At 41.5% G+C, this 15,564-nt stretch overlaps 1 protein-coding gene across 1 annotated transcript in view; it reads left to right on the top strand.

The window, feature by feature from the left end:
* Window positions 1–15,564, top strand: part of LOC142858305 (cadherin-related family member 3-like) — a 70,421-nt gene that overhangs the window by 28,556 nt on the left and 26,301 nt on the right. The window contains exons 5-8 of the mRNA XM_075987485.1: window positions 3,078–3,172; window positions 8,562–8,669; window positions 9,404–9,600; window positions 11,377–11,554. Of these exons, the coding sequence (XP_075843600.1) occupies window positions 3,078–3,172; window positions 8,562–8,669; window positions 9,404–9,600; window positions 11,377–11,554 (578 nt within the window). The remainder of the gene's footprint in view (window positions 1–3,077; window positions 3,173–8,561; window positions 8,670–9,403; window positions 9,601–11,376; window positions 11,555–15,564) is intronic.

Raw genomic sequence — 15,564 nt, 5'->3', positions numbered from 1 at the left:
CCCACAGCACAATAACAAAATAATAGAAATCAACAAACACTGCTATTGGTAACTCTCAGCTTCAAGGGTACCAATGCAACAATAAACAGAGACACGGACTATCAGAACAGATGTGAAACAGGATCCATCCTTCGGCTGCATTCAAGAAACACACCTTAACATCAAGATAAACATCTCCTTAGGGCAAAAAGATGGAAAATATTTCAAGCAAATGAATCTATGAAGCAAGATCCATTTTAGTACCTGACAAAATAGACTCTCAACCCAAACCACAGAAATAGTGAATGAAACTATGTACTCATCCAAGGAAAAATTCATGAAGAGGACAGTGCAATTAACATCCATGAACCAAACACAAGGGCAACAAAGTTCATAAAAGAAACACTACTGTAGTATGAATCACGAATTGACCCACAATGACAATGGGAGACTTCAGTACCCACTCTGTAGATGCGTCATCCAGACAAAACTAAACAGAAAACACTGAGCTAACAGATATCATAAGCCAAATGGATCTAGCAGATATGAACATGACATTTTCCCCATATACGAAAGGATATACAGTCTTCTCTGCACCTCATGGAACTTTCTCCAAAATCAATCATGTACTTGGACACAAAACAAGTCTCAACAGACACAAGAAGATTGAAATGCTACTCTGCATCAAATTCGACCATCACAAATCAAAACTGGGTATCAACAATAAGAGAAACAAGAGAAATGTTACAAACTCATGGGAGTTGAACAGCTCATTATCGAATGTAAAATGGGTCAAGACAGAAATTTTTTGGAATTGAATAGAAATGAAAACACAGCATGGTTTCATTTGGAACACTCTTCAGGTTGTTCTAATAGGCTAGTTCATAACATCAAAAGTCTAGATTAAACACTTGGAACCAGGCAGTGGCGGCACACACCTTTAACCCCAGCACTTGGAAGGCAGAGGCAGGTGGATCTTTGTGTTGGAGGCCAGCTTGGTCTACAGAATGAGTTCTAGGCTCCCTGGGCTACACAAAGAAATTCAGTCTCAAAAAAGCAAAACAAAAGAAAGCTAAAACAAAACACAAAAATGTGCAAAGATCTCATATTAGTCAATTAATGGTACATTCGAAGGATCTAGAGCAAAAGAAACAAATATTTCCCCAAAAGGAGTAAATGGCAAGAAATAATCAAACTCTAGGATTTAGAATAGAAAATAGAAACAAAGAAACAAAAATAAGTAATCAATGGCCAAGCTTTCAAAGGGAAACAATTCTGAATTAGTGCATTCAGGTAGACTGAAGGCTTACTGCCCTGCTCTGCCTCTCTTCGGGTCCTGGAATCTGTTCTCATATCTTGGAATCCGAGAATGAGGATGCCCATGTTACTTTTATGGCCAAATAGTTCCTCCCAAATTTATGTTAATTACAGACAAAAATGCTGATTTTAAAAACAAAGCCCCAGGACAATGAGTATAATTTACTCAGTCCCAGAAAATTAATTTCTCATCCCTTAGATGGCTTTTCTGTTCAGGGTGTACTTCATTTAGGTGGCTTTCTTGGTGATTGCCCTGGCTGCTTAGCAACCACCATTTCTAGCCTTCCTGGAACACGGAAGGGAATTGCTCACATCAGCACCATCAAGATATTTTTTGTAGAGGACTTTCTTTTGTGGAAAATCAACCTTACAAAACATGACTTTCCAATATATAGTTTGAAAAAATGTTGACACTCCTGTAATAAATTAAATCTGAAATTGCAAATGTTGAGTAGCTACAAGCAGAAATGTGGGTGTCTTTTTAAAAATTATGCATATTTGTATATAGGCAGACAGTGTTGGTGAGCCTCTTAGGTCATTTAATTTCCAGCCATCCTCTGTGGGTCCCTTATGAATCAGGCATCATTATTCCCACGTTTGCCCTAAATGGAAGAATGTGATGAATATGCCTGCCATTCCAGAATGCTAATATTCTACATTGTGCTAAAGAAGCAGCAGCAATCAACTCAATCTTATTTAGATGGGTAGGCATCGAAGGTATGAACGGAAATTAGTCAGAATACGGTGATTCATCAGAAAATTGATCAATGTGAAGGTCACTAATTTCTCCAAATGATTTTTAGTCTGCTTCGCAATCCTTCTGGGTTTAATTTTCTCTATTAAATTATCCCCGAGTATACATAATTATTAAGTCAGTAGCACTTGGTTTAATTAATTCCTGATATTAAGCTTCTTGTGGGCTTTTTTTCTTCTGGCTTTTTCTCAAAGTTGATTTTCACCTGTATTAGAACCCTGGCCTCACCTGCTCTGTTGGGGGTGGGGTCAGGAATGTGTCTTAGGGATGCTGGTCAAGGCAAGACTCTGGAATTTTCCAAGCCTTGGATTTCTTGTTTGTGAAATGGGATAAAATCAACACCAATGACCTAGGATGCTGAGACTCCAATGTTAATGCACTTGGAACTCTGAACAAAATGGCTGAAGGGGAGATGAGGTCAAAATTCAGTAGGCTATGGGAATCTTGATAACACTGTACCTGAACAGGCAGAATCTAATGAGTGGGTGCTGAGGATGTCTGCTTTCCTTCTTCTCATAGCTCCTTGATTCTTCCCAGACCCTAAAGCCAGTGCATCCCATCCACACAGACCATCTCTGTGTTCATTCAACACTTGGCATGGGTTTCCCAAGGGAACTCCCTTTTCTTGACTTTTAGCTTTGAGTAGGGTGTTAAAAGAAATACTCAGGTAATATGTAGAATGCAGAAACCAGAAAGTTTGTTTGTTTGTTTTTTCCTTAGTTTTTAAGAACATGTTGTCTGATCAGAAGTCAGTTGAATAGAGTACAGTTCTATCATCATCATTATCATCAAAATCATCATCATCTCATAATCATTATCATCATCACCATCACCATCAGTAAGAGCAGTCAACTGTTGCTTCTGCCGCCAACATTTTCTGAGCATCTAATGCATGGGGCTCGTGGTTGATGAGCCACACAGAGTACATGGAGTGTGGAGGCTTAGCTCTCAGAGGCTGAGGAACCTCGCCAGGGAATCAGTTGTGTCTCTGCAATGTTTTGTTTTCTCTTTTTTGTTCAACGAACAGTACTTCATTTCCCCGGAGAGCTCAGGCTTCACCATCGACAGCACCGGGGCAATTTCCACAGCAACGGCTTTGGATTTTGAGAGGGACATGAGAAGGTAATGCTGTTCCGGGCTTTCTTTGAAAATGCTGGTCCTTTGGCTTGTAGTTCCTCTCCTGAGAAAAAATTCTCCCTGTCTGATCTTCACATACTTTTCACATGAAGTTGCTCTTGATACTGTCTTAAGAACAAAATTGGCACTCACCTATAATTGTACCATTGCTACTTTGGATATCTGTGGGGACCCTCTCGGTGTCACCTGCGTGCGTCACAGTGAAGCACGAAGACGATTTTGGTAGTTTTATTTGTACTCTGCCATGGAAGTCAGCAGTTCACCTCTCCAGGTGCCTGTAATGTGGAGCGGCCTTCTGTTGTTGAGAAGTTAGCACTCGGCCACTTGGTTATTTCCTCTGCATCAGCTAAGTGGGTTACTGCTGGTTCAAGGTAGCATTTTTATTTTTATAATGGTTTAATACCTACCCCCCTTCAGTTATATATTTTGCATCAAAGTGCTTCCCAGGAAAACGGAGTGGACTCTGAAGGCATTCCAGTAACCTTTCTCCTGCCTTTCTTAAGTGATTCTTTGGGACTATGAAAGTTGAGAATGGAAAATATCCTGAGCTGCTTCCTGGACAGCAAAGGCGCAGCAAAGTCTAGCTGCCCACAAGTCAAACATCACATCCTGCGGAAGGAGACTCAGGTCTCACGGAAGGAGACTCAGGTCCTACGGAAGGAGAATCAGGTCCACAAATGCATCATCACGATGAGCATCAGTCTTGGAGCTGAGGGTGAAGCTCAGCTGGTAGAACGTTTCCCTAGCATTATTGGAACTTGAATTTTGATTTCCCCAGCACTGCATCAACCAGATTATGGCTCTACACATTTTTGGTTTTTTGAGACAGGGTTTCTCTGTCTAGCTTCAGGGACTGTCCTGTGTTGACCGAGTTTCCTGTCCTACCCAGCCCTGCAGTCATTCAGTCCCCCAAAAACCACACAGAGGGCTATATTAATTATAAACTGATTGGCCTATTGGCTCAGGCTTCTTATTAACTCTTATAATTTACATTAGCCCATAATACTTTTCTGTGTTAGCCACATGGCTTGGTACCTTTTTTGGTGAGATAGTCACATCTTGCTTCCTCTGTGTCTGGGTGACAAATGCAGACTGAACTTTCCTCTTCCCAGAATTCTCCTGTTCTCATTGCCTCACCTCCGCTTCCTGCTTGGTTACTGATCAATCAGCATTTTATTAAACAAGTACAAGAAACAAATCTTTACAGGGTAAAACTATTGTCCCACAGCAGTCCTAGAACTTGCCCTATAGACCAGGCTGGCCTTGAACTCACAGAGATCTGCCTGCCTCTGCCTCCAAGGTGTGTGCCATCATCACCCGGCCTACCCTAGATATTTTTCTTTATTTTTAATATTTTAAAATTGATTTTATTGAGCTATAAATTTTTCCCTCCTCCCCTCTCTTCCTCTTCCCTCCCCTTCAACCCTCTCCCGTGGTCCCCATATTCCCAATTTACTCAGGAGACCTTGTCTTTTTCTACTTCCCATGTAGATTAGATCCATGTATGTCTCTCTTATTGTCCTCATTGTTGTCCAGATTCTCTAGGATTGTGAATTGTAGGCTGGTTTTCTTTGCTTTATCTCTAAAAGCCACTTATGAGTGAGTACATGTGATAATTGTTTTTCTGGGACTGGGTTACCTCACTCAATTGATGTTTTCTAGCACCATCCATTTGCCTGCAAATTTCAATATGTCATTATTTTTTTTCTGCTGTGTAGTACTCCATTGTGTAAATGTACCAAATTATCCTTATGCATTCTTCAGTCGAGGGGGATTTGTTTCCAGGTTCTAGCTATGACAAACAATGCTGCTATAAACATAGTTGAGCACATGTCCTTGTGGCACAATTGAGCATCCTTTGGGTATATACTTAAAAGTGGTATTTCTGGGTCTTGAGGAAGGTTGTTTCTTAATTTTCTGAGAAATCACCACGCTGAAATTCAAAGGGGTTGTACCAATTTCCACTCCCACCAGCAATGCATGACTATTCCCTTTGCCCCACATCCTTTCCAGCATAAGTTGTCATCAGTGTTTTTGATCTTGGTCATTCTTACCAGTGTAAGATGGAATCTCAGAGTTGTTTTGATTTGCATTTCTCTAACGGCTAAGGATGTTGAACATTTTCTTAAGTGTCTTTCAGCCATTTTAGATTCCTCTGTTGAGAGTTCTCTGTTTAGGTCTGTACTCCATTTTTTTCAAATTGGACTATTCTTTTGATGACCAATGTCTTGAGTTCTTTGTATATTTTGGAGGTCAACCCTCTGTCCAATGTGGGGTTGGTGAAGATCTTTTCCCATTCTGTAGGCTGTCGTTTTGTCTTGTTGACCATGTCCTTTGCTTTACAGAAGCTTTTCAGTTTTGGGAGTTCCCATTTATTAGTTGTTTCTCTCAGTGTCTGTTGATGGAGGAAGGTCATTGGTTAAGTAATAAAGAAACTGCTTGGCCTCATAGGTTAAAACATAGGTGGGAGGAGTAAACAGAACAGAATGCTGGGAGGAAGAGGAAGTGAGCTCAGAGGCCATGCTCTCCTCTCCCAGGCAGACGCAATCGATGAAGATCCGACCCAGGATGGACATAGGCTAGAATCTTCCCGATAAGCGCACCTAGGGTGCTACACACATTATTAGAAATAGGATAGTCCAGGTGCGAGAGTTAGCAGAGAAGAGGCTAGATATAATGGGCCAAGCAGTGTCTAAGTGAATACAATTTGTATGTTATTATTTCGGGTAAAGCTAGCTGGTGGTGGGAGCTGGGTGGCGGAATACAACCCACAGCTCCTACTACAGTCTGTGCTGCTGGGGTTTTATTTAGGAAGTGGTCTCCTGTGCCAATTCGTTCAAGTGTATTTTCCACTTTCTCGTGTATAAGGTTCTGTGTGGCTGGCTTTATGTTGAGGTCTTTGATCCATTTGGACATGAGTTTTGTGCATAGTGATAGATATGGATCTATTTTTATTCTTCTACATGTTGATATCCAGTTATGCCAGCACCATTTGTTAAATATGCTTTCTTTTTTCCATTTTATATTTTTTGCTTCTTTGTCAAAAATCAGGTGTCTGTATGTGTGTGGATTAATATCTGGGTCTTTGATTTGGTTCCCTTGGTCCTCCTGTCTGTTCTTATGCCAATAATAGGCTGTTTTAAGTACTGTAGCTCTGTAGTAAAGTTTGAAATCAGAGATTGTGATGCCTCCAGAAGTTTCTTTATTGTACGGCACTGTTTTGGCTATCCTGGGTTTTTTGCTTTTCCATATAAAGTTAAGTAGAGTTCTTTTGAGGTCTGTGAAGAATTTTGCTTGGCATTTCATTGAATCTGTAGATTGCTTTTGGTAAGATTTTACTATGTTAATTCTACTTACCCTAGAGCATGGGAGCTACCATAGATATTTTTAAGTCTTAAGATTTGTTGAAAAATGTAAATTAAAGTTTGGGAAAGGAATATTTTTCTGGGCAAGTGAAAAGGAAAGCTTTCTTTTTCTTTCTTTCTTTCTTTTTTAATTTCTGAAAGCAGAGGAACTGAGAGTAGAAAATTGAATCTGATTGCAGACCGAGAGCATTAATGGCTGTTTGGCCAAGATGACCATCTATTCCCATCTCTGGTAGTCATACCCTTTTTTCTTCCCTCCCTTCCTTTCCCTTTCCTCCCTTCATGTCTCTCTCCTTCCACTCATCCTTCCTCCCTTCCTTTTCTGGATACAGATTTGCTTGTGTTTTTGAGTTGATCTTTACTGAAATAAGGGAAATTTTAGATAAAAATTGATTTTTTAAAACAATTTTCTCTCTCTCTCTTCAATCTTTGTTTTGTGCATGTGTGTGGAGGGTGGCAGGGAACACACACTGTGGTGCACTTGGGGAAGTCTGAGCACAACCTTTGAAGTTACTTCTCCCCTTCTATCCTTGCTTGAGTTCTAGGGGTCAAGCTCAGGCAGAGGCAAGCAATTTACCTGCAGGGCCATCTAACTAGCACTAATTTAACTTTCTAATAGTTAATTTTTAAAATATAAAAATTCAAAATTCCTTTCTTGAAAGGAGGTATCGGGCTATGAAATCACTTGTTTGAGTCCTTCTGAAAGTGTTTGGAAGGATCATCGTGGCCTTTACTCTCTGTCACCATCTAGACAGGCCCAAACAAACCGGGATTTGAGTTAGAGTGCTGTGGGTATTGCCCGTACCATTATTCCCATTATCGTGGGCAAGCCTTCTCAGAATTATTATTCTTTTGAGACAGGGTCTCACTGTGTATCCTCGGCAGGTCTGGAACTCCCTATGTAGAACAGACTGGTCTTTAACTCAGAGAGATCACCTTGCCTCTGCCTCCCAAGTGCTGAATCTAAGGACATGTACTGCCGTTCTTGGCTAGAATTATTATTTTTTAAATGTGTTGATTTGCTTGGGTAGATTATTGGCTTTTTCCAATACTTTTTTTCATAAGCTATCAACTTCTTGAAAGAGAAATTAAGAAATTGGGAAGTGGTTACACATTGGTATGGAGAAACAGAGAGGGAATTTTGGTGTCAGTTTTGCTATATTTAAAGGTAAAACAGATTTTTTTTTTAATCTGAAGAAGAAAGTAACTCTTTGAATTTGCTTGGAACTAGAGTTTGTTGGGATCAAATCTGAAAGCCCTGGGAAAGTCAGGCGACATGACCGCAAGGGGTCACAGTCTGGGGATGAGAGTGTTTGTCATTAATAATGAAAATTTCATTTTCTAATTTCATTAGTCATCCCTCAAACCTCCGCATGTATCTGGGAAATAAAAACTCGTTAACCACGTAGCAATCCTAATGTTTCTTATGGTGACTAATTTGTTTGGAAGACTTCTTCCTTTTCTATCTGTGTGTTTAAGTCCCCCTGTAGACTTGAACACTCTCTCCTCCTGCCTGGAGATGTTATCCTGGATGGCAGGATGATGTGTCCCCCACCACACTGGGGTGCTCCTAACCCTTTAACCTCAGCATCTGTTAGTCTTTAATAGAATTCAGTATTTAAAGGGTACAAATCCATAGCTATGAATGATCCTATTTGTTACAAAAAACGCTAAAAAAATTTCTATAGCCCTATTCCCAGACATTTATAGGAAATAACAAATCTTTTTATTAAAAAAACAAACTTCATGCATTTGTGTGCCATGCTAATATCTGCCAGCACTTGGCAAACGTTTAAAAAGCTACGGCCTCTTCGGTCAGGTGATTTGACCCATTTCTTTCTTTCCAAAGTGTTAGCCACTTCCAACCGCTAAAACATCTGGTCTGAATGGCATCTCAAGCAAAGGAGTCAATGGTTGTAGCTGGCCAGTTCAGCCTGCTAGGTTCTGCGTCTCTGGAGGCCTGCTATTTATCAAGTCTTAACCATCTTTTTTTGTGGCTGTGCCTTTAGTTTTTCCCTGGTTATTAAAGTGGTTGATCCTGGAGGACTGTTTGCTACTGGGAATCTGAAGATTTCCCTCATCAATGTCAACAATAAGGACCCCACTCTTGCCTGTAGGTAAGGAAAGACAGCACATTATTTGATCTGACCTTGAAAACATCGTTCCCTCCTTCCTTCTTTTCCTTCTTTTTAACTGAGAAAGAAAATAAGCAAGCATTGTATAAACAACCACATAAGACACAAGAGTCTAAAAAAAAGGCTTACTTAGAAACTAAAAGCAAAAATAGTTTTAAGGTATAAACTATATTGAAATTGCAATAAAATAAGGGGTTATTCATGCAGTACATCCTTAATCCCTGACTTTCTGGCTTAGCTTTTATTTCTCTCAAGGGAGATTCTAGTCAATGTTATAGCTAGTGAGTGTACAAAAGCATGTTGAGTGTTAGCTGCTCTATGAAGATGGTGGCGCGTGCTCGAAGGGTAAGAACACACTAACCGTGCACACAGGGTCTAGAGCAAAAGAAGTTTGTGTCTTAACCCTCTCTCAGCCACCTTCTGAAAGTTACTTCACTTCTTCAAATCTCAGTTTTCACGTCTATAAAATGGAGACAAACATGGTAGTTACTTCCCAGGGAAGCCCCTGTTGGGAAGAATGAGTAGCCCACGATAAGCCTTAGGGCTTTAGGTAATCTGGAGCTAAGATCAGGAAGAGGTTTAGATACTTGTGGATAAATACGATTTCCATCATGCCCCCCACTCTCTCCAGTCTGCCCCTCCCCCCTTTACCAACGCAAGGTATGGAAATGACAGCTGGTGGGTACCACGCTAAGAACATTTCCTTTTGAAACAAGCTTATTTAGTGTTGAAAATGGGGTCTGGAGTGTCACCTCCACCAACTCAACTCTGCGTCGTAACGTCAACATCACGCTGGACGAAGAAATTCCAGTAGGGACGACGATTGCCGTGTGCCAGGTGGCTGATGAAGATAACTTGGGCGGTTTAACCTTTGGACTGGAGGCAGTGGATGACTATTTCTCAGTAGACAAAGGTAGGTTGAGAACTCTGCTGCCCTAAGTAATGTATACCCATGCTCCACACACCCGGTTTCTCGAGGGAAGGTAGAAAGACTAAAACCCCACCAGGAAACATCCCTTGGACAGTTTGGAAATGTCCACTGAATGGTTCTGCTGGGCCAGCATCCCACGGACTCCTCTGCTAATCCGCGTCTCTTCAGGCCTGTTATGAAATTATTAACTCTATAGTTTATGTTCCCTTTCAGCATGTATTCTTAGACCCAACTCAGCTCCACTCTACTTCAGGGCCAAATGTTTGTGAGGGAGAAGCTGGTTTGACTGGTTAGAGCTAATCTTTTGTTCTTTGTCCATTCAGTCTTGGTGGTGGGAGGCAAATTGTGTTGTGTTTAGAGTTGCTGAGTGGAGGACAGTGCTGGGTTATCTTTAGCACAAATGCAGGTCACCTTTGAAGCAAATGTGGTCATTGTTCTACACATATCAGCTCCGTGCAGTAAGTAAGGTTGCTTCCAGCTGTCAGGATCTGTGCTTTGCTTGGGGGATTACTCAGGATCTGACAGCTTCAACTTCCCTTTCTCTCTCACAAGTCACAGGCTGTACTTGGAGAAAGTCTGCACTCAGGGCCTGGTGTAGAAAGCTTCCAGATGTTTTCTCTGCCAGTATGATCTACTCTGGCTTCTGGAATTCCTCAGTGATGTGAAGCTCTTGGGCCAGTGGCAGTGGCTGTCTTAATGATGCTCTTTTATTGAGAGCGTTTTTTTGTTTTTTTGTTTGTTTGTTTGTTTTCTGGGCCTCTTTCCCATGTCACATTGCCCTGGATTGCTTCTCAAATAACCTGCTTACACTCATGTTCTCATCCCCAATTCTTCCTGGCCTCTTTTTTGGGGTGTTTCTTTTCCAGTTAACTGCTAAGCATCTTCATAGAGCACCCAGTGATGCTTTTTTAAAGACTCAGATTGGGTGCAAAATTCTCTATTTGCTTTCTGCACTTGAAAGTTGGCCAGTGCTTCTTAGCTTATCGCCGAGGTCTTGTTTCTCTGGCCCTTGCCTTGTTCTCAATCACCCACAGCACCCTCCCCAAGCATCTCCTATGCCACCCAGATTCTTTCTTCCTTTTCCTCTTGTTGTGAGCCATCTCGTAGACTGTCTGCCTTGAGACTGCTCCCTTCTGTTTTCTAAGCACCTGACCGTTAGATATTATTATCTGTAAAAATCACATTATAGCGCTCATTTCCATAGTAACATCATTTGAACTTTTTGTCTTTCTGCGCGTGTCGAGGGCTGTCTCCCAGCTTTGAACATAAATTCCATAAATATGGAGATTCTATGTCATCATGTTGAATACGGTAGCTGCCACACTTCATGCTGTATAGATGACACTCAGAAAATGTTTGTTGGATTTAAGTGATGGTTAAGTGAGAGAAAGTCATGTTCTGGTAGTGTTTTCAGGATTGTTTGAGATGATTCTCTGGTGGGAATCAGCTCCCATCTCCTGAATTTTCTCCTGCTACATAACCTTCAAGGCCTAGAAGAAGGGTTTCTTCTAGAGCGCCTTCTCTATTCTCTTAAGCCAAACAATTTTGTTATCCTATCCATTAACATCATATGATTAATAGTGCATCTCAGTGATAAATAATTTAACAGTATCGTGCACTTTGAGTCAGCTCCTTAATTCTGTTGGACAGGGCATACTTTTTGCTTTCTTATTTTTTTTCTCTAGCTACACATGTAATGAAGTAATTTTGAAAATGACAATCTGGCCCATTCTGAGCAAGACTGTTGCTTCGTTACAGAGAAAGGGACCGTGGTGACGACCACCCGTCTCGATGTGGAGAAAACTGGCTTTGCACGTGCTCTGTCCTTCTCCATTAAGGCATGCGACAGTGACCAGAGGTGTGCAACCATTCTGGTGACTACCTATGTTCATGGCATTAACGACAACTCGCCTTTCTGTGATCAGTATCTGATTAGGTAAGCAAGAACTCAGAGTGGGCCCAGAAAAAAACAAGGACTGTTGGATTTATTGGCTGGCTCTGACATTCGGTCGTCATCAAGTTGAATCTTGGTTGCTCAGAAACGGTCCTCGCGAATGGCTTGCTGTTTCTGTTCATGACTGAAAGCCGAGTTTCTGAGATCTGCAGGTGGGGTCTGAGATCAAAGTGACTCTACTCCTGGCTTTATAAATGGATTACTAATAGAACTCCTTGAAGAATGGTTGTGAGGAATTAATGGGCTAATTTCTGGTACTGCTTCTGCACAGTGCTGAGCAGATGCTATCTTATAACGGTTCTTTTTATACATCTGTTAGCTTTACCAGAAACCCTCCTTACTCAGTGGAGTAAGTTTCTGGTTAAAGAAGTCATTCCTGAGGTGAGAGCATGTCTCATTAAAATGCTTGTCTTGCAAGCACAGGAAGCTGGGTTCAGTGTCCATAACACACATAAAAATGTGAGGTGTGGTAACAAGCTCTTGTATGCTCAGCACTGGGGAAGTGGAGACAGGCAGGTCCTTCAGGCCCACTCACTGGCCAGGCAGCCTGGTTTACTCAGTAAGTTCCAGACCAGCAAGAGACGCCATCAAAAAAAAAAAAAATCAAAACAACAAAATACCAAACAAAATGGTAGGCAGTCCCTGTGGAATACTACCCGAGCTTGTCCTCTGGCCTTCACATGCATGAACACACATGTGCATACACATGGATCCACACACCCACATACACATGCACATAGCGTTTGTCCTTGGCTTAAAGAATGTAACATTTTTTGTCCATCATGCACTGCGTACCTTTCTAAGTGGGAGGATGGTGGATCTCCATATTCAAATCGCTCTAAATGGAAGCAAAAATGATCCCATGGGGTAGGCAAAGGCTTGCGGTGAAGTAGTTCATGAGGGTCAGGGTTTGATGCCAAGCAAGTGGTGAAAACATTTTGAGATGTATAATTCCTGGATTTTGATATGTGCATAAAGGTTTATATTGCTGCCTGTGTAACTATTCTGTTCTTTTCTTCTCCCCTCACCCCCTGCCATCTGCCTGAGAAACCACCTTCTCTGTCTATACCACTATCCCTCTTCTTCCTTAGGACCTGCTGCCTCTCTTGCCTCCCTCTCTTTTCATGACCTGTTGCTGAAGGAGGCCGCTTGTTGGTTCCTGGCTGCTCGGTAGCTCAGATCTGAAATAATCACACAGAAACCATATTATTTAAATCACCGCTTGGCCCATTAGCTCTAGCTTCTTATTGGCTAACTCTTATATCTTAATTTAACCCATCTCCATTAATCTGTGCATCACCACGAGGTTGTGGCCTAACAGCAAAGTTTCAGCGTGTCTGTCTCTGGCAGCGGCTCCATGGCTTCTCCCTGACTCCGCCTCCTTTCTCCCAGCGGTTTAGTTTTCCCACCTAGCTAAGTTCTGCCCTGCTATAGGTCCAAAGCAGTTTCTTTATTCATTAATGGTAATCACAACATACAGAGGGGAATCCCACATCAACCTATACCTACACTCACTCTCTCATTAAAGAATTAGAAACTAGAAGCTTCAAAAGAGAGAGAGTATTTGTCTTTCTGAGACTGGGTTACCTCACTTAGTATAATAATATTCACATTAATCTATTTCCTGAAATTTATGTAATTTTATTTACAGCTGAATAAAATTCCCTCGTGCATATGTGTGTACCACATTTTTATTGTTCATTCATTAGTTGATGGACATTGATGCCACTTTCATTTCTAACTATTGTGATGAGTGCTATCATAAATCTGGATGTGTTGGTGGAGGCTAATGCTTCCTTCCTGGCTGCCCAGACTCGAAATAACCACACAGAAACTGTATTCATTATAACACTGCTTGGCCAATGACTCTAGCATATTCCTAGCAATCTCTTACATCTTAAATTAACCCATTCCTATTATTTTATAGTTTACCATGAGGCTCGTGACCTGCTGGTAGGGTTTCAGCTGGCAGCTCATGTCTTTCTCCTCTAGCAACTACATGGCACCTCATTGACTCCGCCTACTCCCTCCTCCTCTCTCTGCTTGGAACTCCCACCTTGCTCTATTCTGCTAAACCACTGGCCGAAACAGCTTTATTCATTAACCAATAAAGGCAAAACATAGAAGGACTTCCCACACCATGGATGTGCAAGTAACTCTGTGGTAGGATACAGAGATCGTCGGGTGTGTGCTCAGAGGTGGTGTGACTGGGTCCCAGGAGCTTCTATGCTTATTTACATGGTAGCTATACCAGTGTGCACTTCCAGCAGCAGTGAATAGGGAGTCCCCTTTCCATATATTCTTCCCAGCATGTGTTATCATTGTTTTCCTTTGATACAGCCTTTCTCAAAATAGTTTTCACTTTCATTTCCCTGGTGGACAAGGCATCTAACAGTTTATAAGCAATATACATCAGCTATTTGTGTTTTTTCTGTGGAGAACCATCAGTTCAACTCATTAGCCTATGTCCTGATTGGTAAAATTTTTTGCACTGTTTTTTTCAGGGTTATATTCTAGATATAGCCTCCTGTGTGATGTATAGCTATCTCCTACCATGTAGGCTGTTTGCTTTGCTGATGGTTTCCTTTGCCATGCAGAGGATTTTTAATTTCCTGTAAAACCCCTTTGACACATCCTGTTCTATTGGGGTCAGGCTTAGAAAGCTCTTGTATGAGCCTCTGTAAGTCTCTTTATATATGGGAAACTGTGCTCTTGTTCCTTAAACATATTCCTGACAAGCTAATGAAAGATGAAACCTAGTCTTGCTTCCTGTCCCACACAGTCTTGTTGGGGCCCCAGTTATAATTCTCCAGTGGAGCTAACAGCAGTATCCAACATTTCATTGTTAGAAAGAACAAATACAAATACAACCTGTGTTTGGCATCTATTTGGTACAGAAATTTGCCAATATTTTCTCTTTCTGCTAGTTCCTATTTATTCTCCCAGGAAGATCATAGTTAATTAACCAAGCCCTACTCTAGGCTGTCATTTGTTGCAGCTCTGCTCTGCTTGTTTGCTGTAATGGGGCTCTATCTTATCAGGGTAAAAGAACAAAAATTTGTAAAGCAGCATTGAAAAATTTAAACAACTAAAAAAAAAATCAGAGAGAAAAATGCCAAAGACATGATCTTAAGTCCTTGCTGCCACATTTTAGGAGAAGGTCAAGTGGCCAACTGGGAGACAGGGGAGTATCCTGATTTAAGGGAACTAGTGATTGGCTGTGGATCTCTGCATCTGCTTCCATTAGTTACTGGATGTAGGCTCTATGATCACAATAGGGTGGTCACCTATCTGAGGACAGGGGAAGGCCAGTTCAGCCACCCTCTTCGCTATTGCTAGGAGTCCTAGCTGGGGTCGTCCTGGGGACAGAATAGGAGGAGAGGAGGGAGGGGGAATGATGGTTGGTATGTTAAATGAATAAACAAACAAACAAACAAACAAATAAATAAAATTAAAAAGGGAAGAACTAAATCAGCCATTGCATAATACGTAGTATTTAGAAGCTGAAGACTGATCACCTGGGGTAGTGAAATCCAAAGTGGGTGGATGCATAGAAAGGTGAGACAATCTACTGTGGTTATAGGATAGCAAGGACCCTCTGTCCCTTCTGTGACATGTATTTGTTCCTTTCTCATAGCTTTGAGAAATGCCCAGCAGAGCAACTGAAGAGGGGAAAGACGAATTGGGGCTCACAGTTCAAATGCATCATGACAAGAAAGGCATAGACAGGCTCTACAGTCCATGGGAAGGAAAGCATGTGGCCTGTGCTGTTCACATGTGGACAGGGAAGCAGCCAGCAAGATAGGAATAAGGAATAAAGTGAAGTTTAAGTTTCCAAGACTTGACCTTAGAGAAGTACATTTTCCAGCAAGCCCCTATGTCCTACAGCCTCCAAGAAGAGGGCCACCTGCAGAGGACCTGGTGTTTGAAACATAAGCCTGTGGAGATCATTTTAGAGTCAAACCATATCCATCATCCAGATGTTGCAGAGG

Source organism: Microtus pennsylvanicus, chromosome 10, assembly GCF_037038515.1.
Source record: "Microtus pennsylvanicus isolate mMicPen1 chromosome 10, mMicPen1.hap1, whole genome shotgun sequence".
NCBI lineage: Eukaryota > Metazoa > Chordata > Mammalia > Rodentia > Cricetidae > Microtus > Microtus pennsylvanicus.
The sequence above is the reverse complement of the archived record's forward strand: the minus strand, read 5'-3'. Positions and strand labels throughout refer to the sequence as shown.